Source organism: Odontomachus brunneus, unplaced genomic scaffold (assembly GCF_010583005.1).
Source record: "Odontomachus brunneus isolate Ranch 3 - 2012 unplaced genomic scaffold, Obru_v1 Obru_scaffold_105, whole genome shotgun sequence".
Lineage (NCBI taxonomy): Eukaryota > Metazoa > Arthropoda > Insecta > Hymenoptera > Formicidae > Odontomachus > Odontomachus brunneus.
In genome coordinates this window covers 17,104-39,468 of record NW_022639555.1, presented here as the reverse complement: position 1 = coordinate 39,468, position 22,365 = coordinate 17,104, and the positions used below count along the sequence as shown (strand labels likewise).

The following is a 22,365-nucleotide window of genomic DNA, read 5'->3' as shown; positions in this document are numbered from 1 at the left end:
AGAGAGAGAGAGAGAGAGAGAGAGAGAGAGAGAGAGAGAGCGTGCGGTCGAGAATCATAATGCTGGGATCAAGGATTCGAGTCGAGGTAACAGGTACGTCGCGCGCGCTTGTGAGATCTCGGCGGTCACGGCCATTGACCAACCTTGGACGGTATCCGTTAATGATTTCCTTGCTCGCCCGTTGGCCGTGGATCGCGCATTATTCAAGCATGCGCGCGTGCGCGTCAAGCATTCGTCAAAAGTCTTTTTCTGTAGCAATAGCAATATTTCTCTCGCGTTTCTCAAAAAGTTCTTAGAGTAATATGCACACATACACAGAACTTCCTCCCGCACGCAAAAAAATTTCAGTTGGTGCAACCAAATAGGAACCAACTGAAAATTAGGTGATCAGAAGCGATATTTCTGTTATAAAAACTAATATTTCTGTTGTCGCAATCGAAAATATTCGTCTGAACATTCAACGATATCAGAACTCGGTTGAGGCAACTGAGAACAATTGACTATACAGAAGCCTCATAAAGGAATTGTTCTGTTCCTACAACCGAATTTTCGTCTGGTCCCTGAGCAGCCGAAAACTTGGTTGCGCCAACAGAATTGTTTTTTCCGTGCGCCATATACATATATAAATACACTATTAGGAAAAATATCTACTCTTAAAACTATTTACTTATATATAAGTTGTTTCATTTAAGCAGAATGAACAACTGCTTTAAGCTACAGTTCTCAGAAAATGTATGTTTCTTCATTTAAATCTAATTTGTGTGCTCGTTTACTGTTATAATAATTTAATTATCTTCTGTATTCAGATTCTTTTTGTTATTGTTTCTTTATTATTATTGCGAAATGACTGCTTTGACACTTAATTTTTCTTTTTCAATTTTTAACTACGTTCTTTATTTATTATTGCTAAATATCTATTGCAACACTTAATTTTTTGCTTCTTAATTATACCCTTAGAGGAGTTACTTTAGAATGATTATTACATACTTTACATTTTAATCATTTGAAAAAATATTTTTTTAATATGAAAATATATGTATTAGTATAAGAAAATATGTTATTAGTGCCAAAAATTTTGTATTTCTTAGATATTTCTTCCTCTTAATGTAATATCTGGTTTTTCGAGACGCTTAAATAATTTCCTCTCAGAGGAGGAGGAGAAAGAGGAGAGAAAGAAAGAGAAACACAGATCCGTGAGATTCGGACCGACGTTTCTTAATCGTGCCAGGGTTAATTAAGTCTCGCCAGACGAGGACCTCCAAGCTGAACGCTTGGAAAGCGATTCCGCTTATTATTCCGCGCGGTAAACACGGGCGCCGGTATACGTAAAAATTGCGATCGCAATGCGCGCGATCGACGAGCTTCTTTTGGAACGCGATCGCTTTCACTCGTCGTCGGATAGTGTTCCGAGTGCATAAGCGCGCATAACGGATTTCGCGTGGTCTCAGCAACCTACAAACCCCGAACTGCGGATAAGGGAGTCACGTGTCCTATTATAGACGATCGCGACCAATTGTTATTTTTACACAGAAGAAATTCTGTTGGTGCAACCGAATTTTCGGTTGCTCAGGGATCAGGCGAAAACTCGGCTGTAGGCCGAGAAAATATGTTATTAATGCCAAAAATTTTGTATTTCTTAGATGTTTCTTCCTCTTAATGTAACATCTGGTTTTTCGAGACGCTTAAATAATTTCCTCTCAGAGGAGGAGGAAAAAGAGGAGAGAAAGAAAGAGAAACACAGATCCGTAAGATTCGGACCGACGTTTCTTAATCGTGCCAGGGTTAATTAATAAAATTCCTTTATGAGGCTTCTGGAGTCAGTTATTCTCAGTTGCCTCAACCGAGTTCTAATATCGTTGAATGTTCAGACGAATATTTTCGGTTGCGACAACAGAAATATTAGTTTTCATAACAGAGATATCGCTTCTGATCACCTAATTTTCAGTTGGTTCCTATTTGGTTGCACCAACTGAAATTTTTTTTGCGTGTAGTCCGCATTCAGGCCTCGTCTTTCTCTGCCTTTTTCTTTCTTTCTCTATTTTTGTCTTTCCTTCCTTATGTCTACAATACACTACTATTTTCATGATCGCGGTTATACTCCTACACGCAAAAAGAATTTCAGTTGGTGCAACCAAATAGGAACCAACTGAAAATTAGGTGATCAGAAATGATATCTCTGTTATGAAAACTAATATTTCTGTTGTCGCAACCGAAAATATTCGTCTGAACATTCGATGATATTAAAACTCGGTTGAGGCAACTGAGAACAATTGACTATACAGAAGCCTCATAAAAGAATTTTTCTGTTTCTACAGCCGAGTTTTCGTCTGATCCCTAAGCAATCGAAAATTCGGTTGCACCAACTGAATTGTTTTTTGCGTATACGTTAGTCGGTTGCAAAACAATCGAGGCACAATAAAGATGGAAGCTCACCAAACTGTTAAAATTGAGAGTCATTATTGATGGTTAATTGTTATATTATTACTTAATTATTTATATTCCTTCTCACCCTTACGCAATAATAATGCAATTAATAATATGATAAATAATAATAGTAATTTATAATATAATTGCTGCGCAAGCTCGTCTAACTACTCTCAACTTTGACAAATTGGCGAAATCTCAACTTCATTATGTCTAAACCATTTTGCAACTGAATGCACAAAATACCGCGAAGCGGAAGAAAGGAATCCACCCTCTCCCGAGCCGTCACGCGCGATTTTTTATTTCACGGTGATCTTCCCCCGCGAAATGGAAATCCTTTCGACTGCGGATTCCGAGAGCGAAATGAGCGGCGAGTCTCGCGAGAACCGGTGATTTCCCACGTACCGACGATCATCCGTTACATCAAATTGCTCGAGTCGCTACTCGCGTACGGTGTCCGTGCCGTGAAAGGAGTAATTAGATATCAAACGATGTAGCGCGCTAAATGAAAGAAAATGTGATCAGGAGGCGAGACGATATCAACCGTGCATCCGCGTATCGGCCAGATAAATCGTTATTCTATAAAATTGCCTGTTCGTACTTTTCCCTGGCATTTCTACGTGCAGCCGCTCCGGTGTAATCTTCGAAAAGTAACGACCATCTCGCTCGCGACTTGGCGATCGAGGAAGTATGAGGCCACACACGGAATTTCCTTCGAGGCGACGTACGAGAGCTCACATCTGCGCGCGCGTGTGTCACTTACTCTTGCTCTTGACCTCTTGCGAACTCGGGTTCCAAGACCGCTCACTCGTACGTTCTTCCGTCGCTTCACGCACGCTTATCCTGCCTACGCATGCTGACGCAGCGTGAGTTTATCGCCGGCGGAGTATCGATCCTTATTAACAAGGAAATAATGCCCTCCCGGCGGGATTTCGCTCGCGGCGCAACTTCCTCGCGACTATCACTTTATCTGCGGCGTTACGCTTACGGTTACGGTTACATGTTACGTTACGTTACATTACGTTACGTTACGTTACGTCGACGGTCACGCTGCAAACCATGCCACGTTATCTGCAGGTAATATCTAGCGCGCGGAGCATCTCCATGTTGAACCATCACTTTGGACGTAATCTAGGCAGATAATTAGAAATGATACGGATCGCACGTCAATATAAATTACATTTCAGAAGAAGGTCACGGATACGACTGTGATCACGTCCTCTTTGATTTCAGATGTCCAGGTATCTTGATCTGATACTCATTATCACGGCGTTCACGCAAGTATACGGTGCCAAAAAGTGCGAGGGCAACGGTCTAGGTCTGAAATACGTATGGGGCGACGCACTCACCGATCCTGATGACTGTATAGGGCCCAATAACATGCAGTACCCTTCGTAAGTGATAGACTTAAGCCTAGAACCCTAAACACGGGTAAAACTTACCGAAACCAACTTTCCAAACTTTATCGTCCTTAAAAACATGTGTTTTGTTTTGTCCACTATATCTTTCTTCAACTATAACTATCAAAATATAACTTTTTTCAATTTGAATTGAATCGCAAAAAACATTAATAGATTCATATTCCTCGATATTTTTTCTGCTGATTAAAAAAAACGTTGAATTTTGATTATATTTACGGAAGTTATGAGCAAATAAAACCGCACCGCGTGAAATTTAACCATATTTAGGATTTACGTAACTTTTTGACGCGTTTAGAAGATTCTAGGGTTAAACAATTTGGATAGTTTTGCTGTCCGACAGTTTATATACCACGCAACAGATCATCGGCCCACAGTTTGAGTACTTTATAATCTTGGTAAAATATTCTCTCAATTACTCTCTCAATAAATATTCTCTAATAAATAAGATATATATAAAAAATAATAAACAAATATATATATTGTATATAAAAGAGGTCTCAAAATATACAATTAAAATGAGCAAATTAAAGGCAAATAAGAGCTAGTGTTAGAACGACACAATATTTGATAAGAAATACAAAAAAATATTTGGTTACATTAATTAAATTAGTAAAATATGAATGAACTAGAATTCCGGTTGAGGTTACCAGAATTCTATTCGAGTTAACAAAAATTGTCTGATCAATTAAACAAGATTTTTTCTTACTACAACTTGCAACAGTTTAATTTGTAAAGTTTTCGTGAAAACATAATACAGATTAATATAAACATAAAAATTCTATACATTTTGTCGCATGATTATTCACAAATCATTGTTAATTCGATAAATCTTCTCTAATTGGATTTAATATTTCGATAGCTATTGCGAATATCGCAAAACGGTATATGAGACTTTTGCGTTTACCTTAATCTGCTCTACACTCTCACAAGAGATTGTGAAATCAAGCTGGGACACCCTGTATATATGAACTTTTCTTCATAAAATTATTTTAAGAATTAGTTTCTAAAATATTGGACAGTATTTAAGAATCGCCTTGTATATTATGTAAAATATAAAGAAAATACCGTCTCTTTTTTCTATTAAATATTATATCATTCTAACAGCAGAAATAGTTCTTACTTGTCTTTCATATTTTCATTTTAATTAGTAAACAATTTTATAATTGCACTCTATAATACAAAAAATTTTGTAGCCGAGCCTCTAAGCAGCCGTTTAATTGTCTGAACGTAAATCCGCTATCGTTATTGATATAATTTCGCGCAAAAATCGAACTATTATCACTCAGAGTACTTGATATATAGTTAAGCTTTTTATTCGTGTGTTTTCCCGTTTTGTTTGATTTTCGTCCGGCAGGAAACGCTTCTAGGATAGATCAAATGTGCGCATATTGCTGGGATTTTATTTTGAGATTCAAATTGCACACAAACTGTTAACCGGTAGTAAGATGTAAGAGGAAAAGATCTAATAGCAGAGTGAGTGAGTGAGTGAGTGAGTGAGTGAGTGAATGAGAGAGAGAGAGAGAGAGAGAGAGGAGAGAAAAGAACGGATGAAGTATACGGTTCTTGCAGAGCCGCGATATCGAGGAGCTTTAAGAATCTCTGGGCGGGCAGTAGTCGAACCGCGCGATCGCATCAGCCACGGACGATTGATCCTGAACTGACGAGGCAAGCGCTTCTGCACAACTACAAAGCGGTCCACGGGGATTACTCCATTGCCGCAAACTCCCGGAACGGTGAGTTTACCCACATTTCCTGCCTCTAGAACAAAGTGTGAGAGAGACTCAGATAGCACAAATTTCTCTAAAAGACACCTAAAGATATCTCAGTTTAAAAAGAATAGAATGTCTTTAAAGTCCGTACTAATAGTCGTTATTTGAAACTTCTTTTTGTAAAATATTCAAATTTTTACATAGAGTCAGATTCAAGTTTCTTGCTTGAATTGTGATGTATGACATTTATATCTGTAGTCGCGATTCAATTGAAAAGAACTCTCATCTAACTCTAAAAACTGAAATCTGAGTATCTCACCTGAGACGAGTTTCGAGTAATGATTATTGATACAAGCCTAAGACATCTTTTAGAAATTTGTGCTGCCCGGAGAGTTTATCGCGGCGGATCGCATCGGATTTATCGCGATCAAACCACCGCAGCGGTCGTAGTACGTTCGAATGGAGCTCAAAATAATTATTATTTCCTCCTTCTCTCCGCGATTAAAAGGCGCCACGATAGGGGATTAAGTCACGATACATGGAAGTAACTGGAAGTTGTTTGCCAATCTCGTTAACCTCACGTTAACCGGTTCTGTATCTGCACGTGCAGCGTTCGCTTCGTCTTATTTCCTGCGATCCTTGTCGAGGTTTATCTTAATTGTATGTTTTGCGGGGTGTACGATCGGAATCACGCCGGCGCGATAAGATCGATTGCCGCTTCGCGCTTCTCTTGATTTAGCTTAACAGACACACAAAGTCAGCAGCAGCTTCCGAAGTCATCGGAAGTCGTTGCTTTGCAATTTCTCGGGCGCGAGACATCGTGACCATAGACTTATACACATGGACCTCGTCTTCTTATGAAAGGTTTGAAGATAAGATTTGAAGGACAGCTATATTTTCTCCTCTCACTGTCCACAGGCATTCAACTACTACCTAGTTTGACTCCTATTAGGGAAAGCTAAATTAAAATCCTTATTCTGTGACACTCTTTTATCAATAAAAGCATTTCTAAACTTGACTGAAAGCCAATTATAAAGCCTATAAATCACATTTAGAGACACTTTTATTTGTAAAAAAGAGTTTAGAATAAAGGCCTAAATATTGGTTAGAAATTGATTAGAATAGAAATTAGAATAAAATATTGATTAGAAGCTAGACAAAGATTGAAAATGTGACACTGACAAGATATTATTAAAGATCGTCAATTTTCATAAAAGCAAAAGAGATATTTGGAGGTAATTGAAGAAGGCATTATTGACTATTCTTAATTACTCGATATAAATCTGAACATTCAGATGTAACGTAATGTAGTGTAATGAAGTATTAATTTTATAATTTACAATTATCTTGTTGTTTTGTATACGGACCTACATTACCCGAAATACATTAGATACTTTTTATAAAACTGCATTTCTGCTGTTATCATTTACGCTGATGTCACACAAATTTATAAGCAAATTTACCATTAGAAGATTATTAAATTAGAACTGAGAAAAAAGCAGTTAGATGGATAAAATCGGCAGTCACCTGCCCTCAAAGAAATATTATGTCTTTTGAATAAATTACGCGCTAATACAACAATAAGTTGTATTGATATAATTACTAACCAAATCGCCATCATTGAATTATTTGATAACTCTTGTCGCGCAGCAACGATATAATACGTTCAATCGACTAAACGTTTGCTTGGACGAATTTTGTTGGTTCAAACAAAGTCTCGTTAGCTCAACCACTTTTTTCTCAGTGTAGAGAAATTTTCTGTTACGTTAAATCGCTTAAAGTCGATGGTTCTTAGTATTTCTTCGTCGATACCTGCTGACAGTGGAAGGAAGTTAGACAAAGATTGAAGTCCTATACTAATAGGACATTCTTTCCTGGTTAAGTCTTCGCACTCTCTTGTAGAACATTCAGTCTATGTAAGGGTAAAACATAATGGTTATGCAATCTGTTGAGCAATTGCCAGCGTTGATTGAAATATTCTTATAGATCTATGGTAGACTAAAAGAATGTTCCAATGACAGTGAGCGATTACCCAACCCATTCTGTTGCTTAAACACAGCCTAAGGGTTCTAGTACACAAATTTACGTAAACGTAAAATATAAACTTAAGCTGAAGAACTAATCAGGATATTGCTTCATTTTTGTGAAAGACTCTAGAGAAAGATAGAAATAACGGTCTAACGGAAATAACTAGAACTTAGACTGAGTAACTAGAAAACCGATTGGATTCTAATTACTTCTGCATAAAAATCAGTTTTATCAGTTCTATCTTCTTCTAGAGTATGCAAAGCTAAAACAATATCCTGATTGATTCTTTAGCTTAAGTTTACCTCTTACGTCTACAGTTATCGAAATTTGTGTGCGGGAACCCAAAAACTCATTCTACAATAGCCGTAAGAGCATGCAGTAAGACGTAAGCGATAAGTGAATTGACCGACTATTACTTATTATTCTTGGACTGGAGGAACCTCATTGGTCAATTAACTTAAAACATAAAAACTTAAACAAAACTTGAGCAGTAAAACGTAAGCAGTAAGCAAATTGCCCAATCACAGTCGACAACTCTTCTTACGATCCAAGAATCAATGACTATGATTGGTCAATTTGCTTACTGCTCACGTCTTACTGCTTAAGTTTTTCCGTGTGTCAATAGCCGTTCCGGCTATTGCAGAATGGACTTAAGTTTATCCTCGCAACCGATCGAGCACGAGATTCTGTTCGCAACAAATGCGTTCGTCCATTTAAAGTCGCTTCGTCCCGGCTAGGTGCATCGCTCACGCGAGTACAATCGCTCGTACCTTCATTCCGGTATCTGCAATTTCCATAAAACGACCCTGTTCCCACGCGGGCGAAGGCCTCGAAAAAAAATTGTGGCGCGCCCGACGCTGGCCGCGCGCGGTTTGCGCTCGAAGCCCCGAGGAGGCCCACGAAAATTGGAACGGCTGGTCGCCCAGGTACGAGGTGCCGGCACGGCCGGCGCGTATATCCATTTACGATCGCGCCTGCTTGCGCGTTACCAGCTCGCCCTGCAGCCTTGAGTTATGCAGCTGTCCTTATGACACGAAAACCCGCTTACAAGCGTCGCTTCCGACCGGTCGCCGATGTTTCTGCGAAATTCACGCGACCGGCGAGTTTTCCGAGACGGTTGCGTCTCTCGCGGTGCTTGATCCTCCCGATAATGGCCGGTCGGTGGCGCACCGGCACGGTAATAAGGCACCGTGTTATCCGGTCAATACAGTTATCGCTCGTTGTACTCATAACGGGACCTAGCGGCGACCCACTCGTCGTTTCGTTTCGAGCGTACGTGGCTTGTCGCGGGATACCCGACGAAGGCCGCTGATTCCGAGAGCGAATTCTGACTCGGCTGCAGCAAAGAGGCGGGAAGATCGCGCGGTTGTCTGCAACAACGTTGCCTCGTCTAATGATACGTGTTCCCGTTGGAATCGTCGATCGATCAATCCGCGTAGAAATTTCCTAAGATTTTCCCAGAATAGACTTCAATTAGAACAGCAAATTTTCTGGGACATGATTGGAATTCAATCCGATTTCACCAAAAAATCACGAGATTCGATGGAGAAACCTGTGAAGATTCGGATTAGATGTGTAATGGTCCCAAATTGCAATTCCAACTGGGAAACCCAAACAGATTTCGTTTTCTCTACTAAACATTTTGTCAAAGCTTTCTAACGTTTTCCTCTAATTTGTTCGGTTTCTATTTTATGTCTTCTTCCACGTTGCTGATTGATTGTCTCTTTGCCACGTCACGACTTACTTCATCACTTAGATAGTGCATTGACAACTTTGACAGTTCATGATTAAACGATTCGCGAAGATTACGCATTTTGACCATTTAGTCATTCTATGCATCTTTTTTTCAACTTCTGCTTTATATTTATGTTGAACAAATGGTTTAAAATGTTTTGTGTATATTTATGCACGCTTTACAAATATAAATACTTAAAAAACGCAAATACTCAAAGCGTTTCAAATATCTTATTTAAACATAAGTATAAAACGAAAATGGAAAAAAGAAAATTTTGGGAAAATTGTTTCAAATATTTTGCTCAACTTTTTTTTGAAGTAAATTTATAAACGACTTGAACAAAACTTGAATATATACTATATTTTCACTTTAAATATAAAACTTCAACATCACATTAAATATTCAAATATATGATAATTATTTACAATTGGCAACCAATAAGTATTAATAAGTATTAATAAATATTAATACTTATTAATAAGTACTAAAAAGTAATAAATATTAATACTTATTAATAAGTACTAAAAAGTATCAATAAGTATTAATTATTGTTTTATTTTCTGTATCTCTCCACTTTTTTATTTTTTCTACGCATCTTTTGTTCCGTTTTCAGTTTCACCTTCTCTTTTCATGTTTTTTTATATCTTCTTCTCGCCAATCTCTCGTTGTCCTTTTTGTTTTTTTATTTTTTTCTATCCTTTTTTTTTATATATTTTTTCTCTTAACTTATACATTCATTTCTTTTGTTATGAAAAATATATAAAACTTATAAGTATAATATCACTAATTATTATTAATCACAAAACTTTTATTTTTAATCTTTTAACACAATATTTTCCCAATATTGGGCATTATTATTAGAAATTTGAGATCATGATTTGTACGATGTATAATAATGATAACTTTCGAAGACGTCTTTCTAACGAAGACAAATTGATAACGAACTTAAACATAATAGATAAAATAAATAAACTGTTAAAATGTATGACCTTCGCAAATCGTTTAATCACAAACTGTCAGAGCTGTCAATGCACTATCCAAGTGATGAAGTAAGTCGGGACGTAACAAAAAGACAATCAATCAGCATCGTGAATAGGAAAAGAGGTAAAATAGAAACTGAACAAATTATGGGAAAACGTTGAGCAGAACAAATATAACCACAACTTCATTTATTTAGGAAATCGGACTAGATTCCAATTAGATCCCAGAAAATTGTTTATAGTTGATATAAAAATGAGATTCCTAATTAGTATCGCAATATAGTACACTCATTTGAGATAAATTTGTGTAATCTGATCGGAATCTATGTAATATTTGGGAATGTTTGGGAAATTTTCATGCGGGTCATAATCATTTGGAGGAATTGGAGTGAATCCTAATTAGATCCTAAGAAATTTTCTATACGGAAGCCCGTACAGAAACTTTGCGAGATTTTCTCAGATACACAGATTTCAATTAAAATGCTTAAACTTATCCTAAAATTCATTATTTCACTACAATACCAATCGAGAATTTTTGTCCCAGCTATTATACTTAAATATACTTTTATAGTATCAAACGGGAAATCCCATTTTTATACTAATTAATGTATTCAACAGAACAAAAGAAAACAAAACAAATATTTTTAAAACACTTTGGATATTTCACTGAATAATGAAATTGTTTGGAAAGTCAATATATGCTTTGTTCAATTCTAATGGAAAATTAAGACTAAAAAGAATATTGACGAAACTTTATATTTCCTACTTAGAGTCGCATGTTTGAAACATCGCATCTCTAACCAGAAACCATAATTATTTTGAGGAATTAAACTGGAGCCCAATTAAACCCCAAGAAATCTTCTATGTGAGAAGTTTCTCGCCTCAGTTCCTATGGAGAAATGGGACAACGAGTAATGAGTCGTATACTTAGGAGGACGCGACACTTTAATCCTTGTAATATTCTGAGAGAGGAACTCGCGTGAATCCCGTACTATTACGGGACTATCGCGCACTATACTGTATTATATGTAACGTTTCACTTCTGTCGATAAGCCACAATAACACTTTGTGCTAAGTATAGCTTCGCGTATGATAAGTATAGCGCGGCGAGAGTATCGCAGGATTATCGAGTGTCTGAGTATACGTATTGTTATGTGTATCATTGCATTCGCGCTCTCTGATGAAAATTGTCTGGAGGAGATGATCGCCACTGGGTTTTCAGGCCGTGTGTTTTCCGCGAAGGAAAGTTGCGGCTCGCCTGCCCGGCTCTGTAAGACGAGGTACAATACCACAGCGCCTATGTACGGCATCAGCCTCACCAGTGGACAACCGGTAACGATCGTTCAGAAGTTCCCCGATCTCCTGCAGCAAGTGGTCTTCGAAGTCTGCGAGTGAGTATCGAGAATGAGTCTGTAATCAAGTTTTTAACCCGACATCTTTGCCGCTGGTTTGTGAGGTCATGAGATATATTTCTGAAAGTTCAAAATGTTGAAATGCAGCACTTTTTGGGACTATTGTCTAAAAAGTTATTACAAACCTTAAAATCCAAATACCAAGACAATATGCCAAAACACAATTTTACCAAAATATAAAATTGTTTTAGGAAAAAACTAAACCTATTCCTAATTTAACTGCCAGTCTGAAATAAATAACTTCAGTGAGAATAAGTCTGTAATCAAGTTTTTAACCCGACATCTTTGCCGCTGGTTTGTGAGGTCATGAGATATATTTCTGAAAGTTCAAAATGTTGAAATGCAGCACTTTTTGGGACTATTGTCTAAAAAGTTATTACAAACCTTAAAATCCAAATACCAAGACAATATGCCAAAACACAATTTTACCAAAATATAAAATTGTTTTAGGAAAAAACTAAACCTATTCCTAATTTAACTGCCAGTCTGAAATAAATAACTTCAGTGAGAATAAGTCTGTAATCAAGTTTTTAACCCGACATCTTTGCCGCTGGTTTGTGAGGTCATGAGATATATTTCTGAAAGTTCAAAATGTTGAAATGCGGCATTTTTTGGGACTATTGTCTAAAAAGTTATTACAAACCTTAAAATCCAAATACCAAGACAATATGCCAAAACACAATTTTACCAAAATATAAAATTGTTTTAGGAAAAAACTAAACCTATTCCTAATTTAACTGCCAGTCTGAAATAAATAACTTCAGTGAGAATAAGTCTGTAATCAAGTTTTTAACCCGACATCTTTGCCGCTGGTTTGTGAGGTCATGAGATATATTTCTGAAAGTTCAAAATGTTGAAATGCGGCACTTTTTGGGACTATTGTCTAAGAAGTTATTACAAACCTTAAAATCCAAATACCAAGACAATATGCCAAAACACAATTTTACCAAAATATAAAATTGTTTTAGGAAAAAACTAAACCTATTCCTAATTTAACTGCCAGTCTGAAATAAATAACTTCAGTGAGAATAAGTCTGTAATCAAGTTTTTAACCCGACATCTTTGCCGCTGGTTTGTGAGGTCATGAGATATATTTCTGAAAGTTCAAAATGTTGAAATGCGGCATTTTTTGGGACTATTGTCCGAAAAGTTATTACAAACCTTAAAATCCAAATACCAAGACAATATGCCAAAACACAATTTTACCAAAATATAAAATTGTTTTAGGAGAAAACTAAACCTATTCCTAATTTAGCTGCCAGTCTGAAATAAATAACTTCAGTGAGAATGAGTCTGTAATCAAGTTTTTAACCCGACATCTTTGCCGCTGGTTTGTGAGGTCATGAGATATATTTCTGAAAGTTCAAAATGTTGAAATGCGGCATTTTTTGGGACTATTGTCCGAAAAGTTATTACAAACCTTAAAATCCAAATACCAAGACAATATGCCAAAACACAATTTTACCAAAATATAAAATTGTTTTAGGAAAAAACTAAACCTATTCCTAATTTAACTGCCAGTCTGAAATAAATAACTTCAGTGAGAATAAGTCTGTAATCAAGTTTTTAACCCGACATCTTTGCCGCTGGTTTGTGAGGTCATGAGATATATTTCTGAAAGTTCAAAATGTTGAAATGCGGCATTTTTTGGGACTATTGTCCGAAAAGTTATTACAAACCTTAAAATCCAAATACCAAGACAATATGCCAAAACACAATTTTACCAAAATATAAAATTGTTTTAGGAGAAAACTAAACCTATTCCTAACTTAGCTGTCAGTCTGAAATAAATAACTTCAGTCTAGTAGTTAAAATATGTCGCGCTGCCAAATGCAAAATGCAAAAATTGACATGATATATTTGACATTTAAATATATTTCTCAGCACAGTAATGAGATACTGACAATTTATACTTTTATAGTCAAAGTTTATATCTGAAATAGTGCTGCACTGCAACTTCGTTCCTTTTTCTTCAACACTAGATTATATATTTGTTTCACTTTTTTTAACAGAAAAAATTGCAATCTAACTCAGTTAAAAAAATAATCTATTATTACCTCAAAAACGATATATACTGATGTATTAATATTCACGCATTTGGATACACTCTTGCTGCACTCAAATGAGTAGATATTAATGCATCTAATTGTGCGTACAATAGTTTCAATACTCTGCTTTTTCCTCTTTTTCTTTTCTTTCATTATATATATTTTTACATGTTTGTACCAAACGAATTATTCCATATATAAATAAATAAATATTTCAGTAAAATTATATTTTTTAGAAGATTGTGTTTTGGTATTCAGATTTCGGTATTATAATTTTTCAGGAAATCGCATCCCTTTCTTATACTTTACAAATTTTTATATATTTTTTCGGGACAATATATGTTTACCTTTTCGTGATCCACTTAATTCTAAAGGATTCTCCACTTATATACGGCCTCAAGAAGATACTCTAATATCTACACGGAAAAAAAGGTTTAATTGAATTAACAAAATATCTGGTCGAATATAAACGATCCAGAAATTCCGATTGAAGTAACCCGAATTCTGTTTAAGTCAACCAAACATCTTGTTGACTTAAACAGAAATCGGTTTACTTCAATCAAAATTTCTGGATCGTTCATATTTGATTAGATATTTAGTTAATTCAACCAAACCTTTTTTTTCGTGTAAAGGAATATCCATGACACACTGGATTTAACTTTTCTCCATTAAATTTTTCAAACCTTGAAAGAAATGTTGCAAAGTCACTCTAAAATTAACTGAAGAGCAAATATCGTTATTCACTAGAATTCGATACCTGAAGAAGAACCTTTCGTTTTCGACACAAATATATCTTTGTAAGCCTGAGATTTTTAGCGAAACAAAAAGAACCTTTCAAAATTTAACTGCATGTCCGTGGTATTCGGTGATTTCGAGGTATCCATTATGCGCGCCTCGTTGGACACATAACACGGTTTCCGCAGTCAATTTATGTAAATGGCATTCATGAGCGGCCGGTATTTATCGGCGCGATATATCGCGCGAAATTTTGGTCGGTGATTTATAAGGCGGCAGGACATCGGCCACACTTGAATTGAAATTCGCCTGAGTCGTCCGCTCGCTGAATTAATTCGAATGTGGTGCAGTAGGGCGAACTGGTTTACCATTGTGTGTTCGTGATCGACATACGCCTACTTCTCAGACTTTTTTTTAAACGAAATTCCATCCCAGTCAATTCCCGTAGCCTCGTGTCGCTTAAAGCCACGTCGGGTCGAACAACGAAATTACGCGCGTCAAATCGCACAATGTACTCAGGCTCGAAGATTATGTCATGATTTTTACTTGAAGAATTCATGCGAAGAACACGTGCGAATTTTTCGTGAATTTCACAAATAAGCAATGTCGTATTGAATGCAAAATAATATTAGCCGCGCACTTATTTATTCGCTTATTGGGGAACAAAGTTATAAAAGTATCAATAAAAAATTTTTCTCGAATTAATAATTGGTTGTTGAACAAATATTTTAATTCAATCCTATCATTGAATCACAATTGAATCTTAATTGAATCATTATTCAAGAATGATTAATTTAACATCCAAAAAATTCTTTCATTTAGCGTGATCCACTTAATTCTAAAGGATTCTCCACTTATATACGGCCTCAAGAAGATACTCTAATATCTACACGGAAAAAAAGGTTTAATTGAATTAACAAAATATCTGGTCGAATATAAACGATCCAGAAATTCCGATTGAAGTAACCCGAATTCTATTTAAGTCAACCAAACATCTTGTTGACTTAAACAGAAATCGGTTTACTTCAATCAGAATTTCTGGATCGTTCATATTTAGATTAGATATTTAGTTAATTCAACCAAACCTTTTTTTTCGTATAAAGGAATATCCTATAACCATGACACACTGGATTTAAAATTGCAATCCTCTTAATGCTAGAGGAATTTCCACCTAAAATCTAATCTAGGAATCTAACCTAAATCAATCTGACTGTTAGATATTGTTTAAAGAAAACTTATCCTCAAATGCCACCAGTATTCAACCAAATAGAAGGAGTAGAGCGTACTAGGTGGCGACGGGACGCCGTTCGTGTTCGGGACCTACATTTTTTTCGTTCCAGAGAGAGAAAAATATCTAAAGCGCGGTTTGCTAAGGTCGGGACTCGAGAACTCGGGTTTTGTGCTCTAACCAATGAGCTACCATGCTCCTTTCAGAAAATGTTTTGCTTTATGGTACATAATAGTGAATTCAGCTGCACTGCTGAAAAGAACAGACCAAATGATTTTGTAACTTAGTTGAGGGTAGGTCCCAAGTAGAACAGGTTGCCTATGGTGCAGCTGAAAAGAACAGACCACTTATGACATTTTGTAAATTCGTCAAATTTTTTCCTTTCCTTTTTTCTTTTTCACTCGCGGAAAATAGAAACCTGGTTGAACTGACGTGATATGTTTAGTTAAAGCAATTCTAGTGGAAACAAACAGAATTCCTGGTTACTTTAACGAGATATTCTAGTATGTAACCAGAATATTTACTTAGGTGTAATACTAGTAAGAATTTGGTTTGTATGCAATAACTTTCAAGTCTGGTCGACTAAACGGGAAAAAAAGCACGATCGAATTAACGTAACGTGTTTGGTTAAACGACTGTTGATAGAACTAAACAGATCATTTCTGATTATTATAATCAAAGATTCTGGTATTCAATATTAGTTACAATACAGGCAGATAATATATAACAAATCTATTAATTAGAGAAATGGTATACCACGTAAGACGAACTACTCACAATCCAGAGGTCTCGGGTTCGAATTCTAGGATAAGACGAATTCTTAAAACACGAATATTTCTAGACGAATTCTTCAAACACGATATAACATCGAATCAATTAAATGGCTAATTTCAAATAAGACAATCGTATAACTGTCATATTACTGTCATACAACTGTTATATACTAACACCTTAAGAAACAACGTTCAGTTAAAAAATAATATACTTTCTAGTAAGAAATATAAGTATAATTTTATTTTTATTGTCCATGTAATCAAAACTCTTGTCTAGTTATTTTAACTAGAACGCATGTAAAAATATCTGGTTATCTTAACCGTTCATTAACCAAAGAGTTTAGTTAATGCATTTTGAATTCAAATAGATTCAACCAATTTTTTCCCGTGTTTAATTTACAACTTTCTCGTGCGCTGTACTTATCTTAGAACGACTCTTATTTTCAAAATGGTCTCAGCAATCGTTATTGAATGACTTTTGATTGAAATTCCGGTCATATCAATCATTAACAGACAATTTTCGATTGAATTTACTTATATCAATCGTTAATTAATGTTGTAAGACCTCAATACTGTACTTTCAGAGGCGCATCAGGATCACTCATAGAACTACTATTTATCGGGCAATATTATGTTCTTTAACATTTATTTTATCTAAGTAATAAGAATTAATTTGAGACAAAGTTGAGATGTATATATGCAGTGTTGCATAGATTACATTAATTTTTGCTATTAAAAAATGAAAGTGTTGCAAATTGTTTTATCCCTTATACTACTTTTTGATGCAACACCCTGTTTTGCAACACAATATTGCAAATATAAGAAATATTTCATTATTTTAGTTTTTACATATAGTTGGTTTTTTATTTTTCTTATTAATATTTTATTTGTGCATTCTTATTAATATTTTATTGTGATTTAATAAGTATTTAAATATGTGAATATCTTGAATATTACTATAAATCATAAACTATCCCCATCACTATTTTCCAATAAAAATCAATAATTATGAAATTTGTATACGGTCTTTCATTATAAATTTTGGCAGGTTCAATCCTTAAACTATCTTTGACTCCCCACATTCAAATAAATCACGAATTGAACGGTGTTTCATTGAATTCGTCGAAATCAATCGTCAAACAAACACTCTTCTATTGAATTTGTTAAAATCAATTGACAATTAAACAGGTTTTAATTAGATTCGCTCATACTAATCGTGAATTGAAGACGACGCTTAATTAAAATAGTAATTAATTACTCGCAACCTTGCCGGAGAATAGTTAGCGCGAACGTAGCTCGTAAACAGCTACCTGCTCCGGTGAATGAACCCAGCAGAGTCTCCCTCATCGGTCGCTGTTTCAGATCGAAGGAATGCGACGTGGTCCACGGTGAATGCACGCAGACCTACGTACCATACCTGTTTCTGGTGATTCCCCTTGGTCCAGTGACCTTGACCGGGCAGGATTACGTGCTGGTGGAGAGCGGTTGCGTCTGCAAACCGAGAAATTCGGCGAGTGCGTCCGCCGACCCGCCGACCGTCCCGAGCTTTTAACCAGATCGCGTAGGATCGCAAGAGATCCCGAGCGTCTCGGTATCTCGGATTTCGTCTCCTGGCCTCTCTCTCTCTTCGCGGGACGAAAGGACTCGTTGCGAAACCGCGTGCTTCCTCGGACGTCCTTCGGCAGAAACGACTCCCAACGCCAGTGTCCTCGAGGACTCCGACGCACGCTACGCAAAGAGTACTCTCCGAGAGTGCTTCTGGACTGGTACACCCGATGAGTGAGCCGAATCAGTCTGTCCGTTTATCCTACTCGAGCCGTACTTACTCTCTTCCCGGTAAACACAGGCTAACAGCAATGTCACATCAATGCTATAATTTCGCACTCAACGATCCAACTGTTATGTACACTTAGTTACACAGTTACAACGGTTCACACATATAGTGAAGTTGGGATTTGACCAAACTGTCAAAATTAGGTATCATTATCCATAAATAAATTAGGATAAATGTCTAAAAGATATCTTAGAGACGTCTGAGAGATACCCTACTTGTTTAAATGTCTCCAGGATGTCTCTGAGACGTACTTTAGACGTTTATGCTGTTTAAGTATCGACGAAATTGCTCAATAATTATTAATATAATTATATTATTATATAATTAGTCTCATAGGTAATGGCTCTCAATTTTGATAGTACAGTGAACTCCCATTTTCATTGTTTCTAAACTGTTTTGTAACCAACTATGCAATGCAGGTTACATTGCACTTACATTGTTGAGTGGGAAATTATAACATTGCTGTAAGATTGCCATCAGTTGGTGTTTGCTAGGTTTGGGGCTAATTTTATATTTATTTATTTTTTATTATTATTTTTTTATCACTAGTGTCTCAATTATTTGCCTTTACATGCACAAAAGATCCGCATGAGGTACAATACGGCTTCGTATTCGAAGCGAATTTTACAACTTTCACGGAGCCAGCCTGCTCCCGCTCCGAACTCCTCGATCGTAGCAATTTATATTCCCGAAAACAAATGGCGATACTCGAACTACCGAGCTGCGATACATCTGTTTTCCGTCGAAACCAGCTCTGGCAGCGTCGTAGCGCAAATACAACTCGAGCGTCTCTCCTCCCGAGCGTTCTCTCTTCCCTGCCTACATTTCTCTTCTTTCCTTTTCTCGTGCCAAAAGCCTCGGCGGGACATATTCCGCTGGCATGAAAAAACAAATCGGGGCAGTGATCGCGGCCGTTTCGCGGAATCCGGTCTCGCAATTCGATTGAGTTCGCTAGACTCGCCTCGAGCCGGTTTCGTGCAGGTGCAATAGCGCCTTAGGTGAGCCTCGTGTCCACCGGCAAGATCGTCCACGGGCTCCCTCGGGCACTATCATCGTCGTAAAGTTATATCACGTGCCTGGAAACGCGCGCGAGCGCTATTACGTCGCAATAAGACAATCGCGTCCTGCGGAATCCTGTGAACGTGGCGGATTGTTGGCGACCTATTCGGACGGGCGATCGTCGCTGTATTAACTCTTATCTCTACGACATAATTACTTCAATATTGTTCTATCAGCCTATCAGCGACAGCGCTCTGACAGATTTTTCCACGTCACTCGACGATATCGACGGAACCGGAATTCGTATCACGCGCCTCATAGAAACGGGTGAATGCGAAGGAACGGAGTAGCGGCGCGCGATTTTACTCGGAAGGCAATGTGAATGCGATGTTTCCCCGTCAACATAGAAGGCATAGAATAACACGAGAGTCCGAGAGACGCTTGCAAGACATCTGAAGGATTAAGATGTCCGAGGAATTCCTCGTCATCTTTTCGTCTTCAGTGTTGACCGCGGCAGTACCGGCGGTGAGTATTCTCCGTCTGCCCCGTCATATCATCATGGTCGTCGTCGCCGCCATCGATACGGCAGCGGCTTCAGGCTGCTACTGACCTAGAGAAAGAGGGAGGGAGGGAGAAAGAGAGAAATAGAGAAAGGGTCAAGATCACCAGGACGACGGGGGCAAAGGCAGACGTGCGTTTCCTGTCCCGTTTATGTTACACGCGAGACTCCCCTGCGATACGCCACTGCCCTGCTTGCGCGCTCCACAGAAACCGGACCTTGTAGCGAACCTGCATCGGAACGGACTTACATACGTACGTATATACATACGGCCCGTAGATACGTCGAGAATAGAGCGCACCATGAATTCCGATGAGCGTGATGTACCGTTAGCCGCTTTGCGGGATTCCCCTCGCGTCCACGGACTCGCTGCTTCTCATCTGCTCGTCATCTCACGGTGGCGAGATGCGTCTCGCCGCCGCGGCAGCCGAAAGTCGACGCGGACGAACGCTCGGGATTGCGTTCTGTACGAATATGATTCTGTACTACGAGATCGCCAGATCGAACGAAGAAGAGGGATCCGTCGCATTTCCACACAGCATTCCGCATAGACAGGTGGAGCACCGCAGAGTGACGTAACGAGACGTATCTTGATGGAAAAAGAATCCGACCTTCGTTTCTTCGCTTCCCCCGCAACGACAGCTGTATTAATAGTTATTAGGCAAATTAGTCTCACTAATAAGATACTCAGATTTTAATTCAGGGTTAAATGAGAGTTTTTCACTTGAATTGCGATTATAGATACAAGGCCGATATTCATAGTCTCCGTTGCTAATAAAACGATCCGAATAGCATCTAAAAGTGAACTTAAGACGACCTTAAATATTAATTTGACTATGAATATCGTCCTAAATGTCTCACATATATTGGGAACCGATTTTAAAATAACTATTTTCAATTCAATACTGCTATAATGTATGCATATACTTATTTCTAATAGCATAGATAAATATTGAGAGAGACATGATATCTTCAATGACAAAAATGTCCAAAATTTAATTGCAACTTGAATATTAACAAAAAAGCAAAAAGTGAGAAAATCAAGAAATCAAAAAGAAATCATTGGCAATATGGATCTTACAGAGAAACTTCAAGAATCATTAACAAATTCATACAATAAATAAATCAATAAAGAGTAAAACTATGTTTATTCTTGAAAAAAATTGTTTGTAATTATTAGACAAATTATTTCATACATTAAAAAACTACAATTGTTTATTACAATATATCATGCATATCCCTTATACGGCAAAAAAACATAATAAACAGTAAAATAGTAACTAAACATAATAGACAACAGAAAAGAATAGTAAAAAATTTATCCTATTTTTTCCACGTATTACTTTGGATGTTGATTAAATTTACTTTTGTAATAATCCATACCTAGACAGCACAAAATATTCTGTGAATACACGTACAATACTCTTGCAGAAGAGAGAGAGAGAGAGAAAGAGAGAGAGAGAGAGAGATTCATCAATTTATAATAGAAAAATACGCTCTTAAATCATTCGTAAAGTTTATTTATTGCATATGTACAATGCATCTAAGTAACTGAACAATTTTCCAAATGTTCCAAATAGCAATATGTATTTATTTAACTTAGTAATGTAACGTATCTACGTAATAAAATATTTAAATTATTTTTTTATAATTTTAAAATTAAAATTAATAATTTACTTAATTAACCTTCTGTAAATACTCTATGTAGATTCACAGAACATTTACAATTGAATTATTCGAACATACTATGAACATATAACGGTATTTTTAATACACAGAATATTTTTAATTCACAGAATATTCTTTTGTTAGCTTTTCCTGGGTATTATTGCATGTCTTGGGAAACTAAAACTTTTCGTATCATTAAGAAGGTTAGGAATAACAACTGAATGACATTGCATTATCAATACAAATATATTGAGAATGTACATTGAATATAAAAATTAATGAATTTATCTTAAGCACATTAGAACAATGCGATTGTCACAATATGTAATTTTCAGACGGAATAAAAGCAGAAAATCGTTTATATGTACACATACGTTTTCCGCCTGCCGTTCATTATTACGTTTCATCAGTTTTATAATAAATAAAGTAATTTCCAGCAGATGCCGTTAGAGTGCAATAATGTATTTAATTAAAAACTTGGATTTAATTCTGAATGAAAATCTGAGCATTTCACGTGAGACAAATTTCAGATAATAATTATTAATATATGCTTAAACGTTGGACGATCGCCTGGATTCTCGTTTCGAAAGAGAGGAAAGGCGATTTCAAGCATATAAACGTTAGGCGTTAAATGGATACTTCCGCATTTGTATTTATAGTTGTAACATGCATTCAGGCGTATTTATAATTTATTATTAGATTATAAAACATTGTGTATAAGAGTCGAGTAAACACGTTTCTTTTCTCCTTCCAATTACCTTCGCGCATTCCTAATTAATATGAGTTTCACAATTAATTTTATTGTAGATAAC

The 22,365-nt window shown here is 36.6% G+C and overlaps 1 protein-coding gene across 1 annotated transcript in view; it reads left to right on the top strand.

Moving 5' to 3' along the window:
- Positions 1–22,275, top strand: part of LOC116849071 — a 30,402-nt gene extending 8,127 nt beyond the window's left edge. The window contains exons 2-5 of the mRNA XM_032825857.1: positions 3,658–3,818; positions 5,415–5,578; positions 11,520–11,688; positions 17,856–22,275. Coding sequence (XP_032681748.1) covers positions 3,658–3,818; positions 5,415–5,578; positions 11,520–11,688; positions 17,856–18,045 — 684 coding nt within the window. The 3' untranslated portion in view covers positions 18,046–22,275. The remainder of the gene's footprint in view (positions 1–3,657; positions 3,819–5,414; positions 5,579–11,519; positions 11,689–17,855) is intronic.
- Positions 22,276–22,365: the final 90 nt, after the last annotated feature.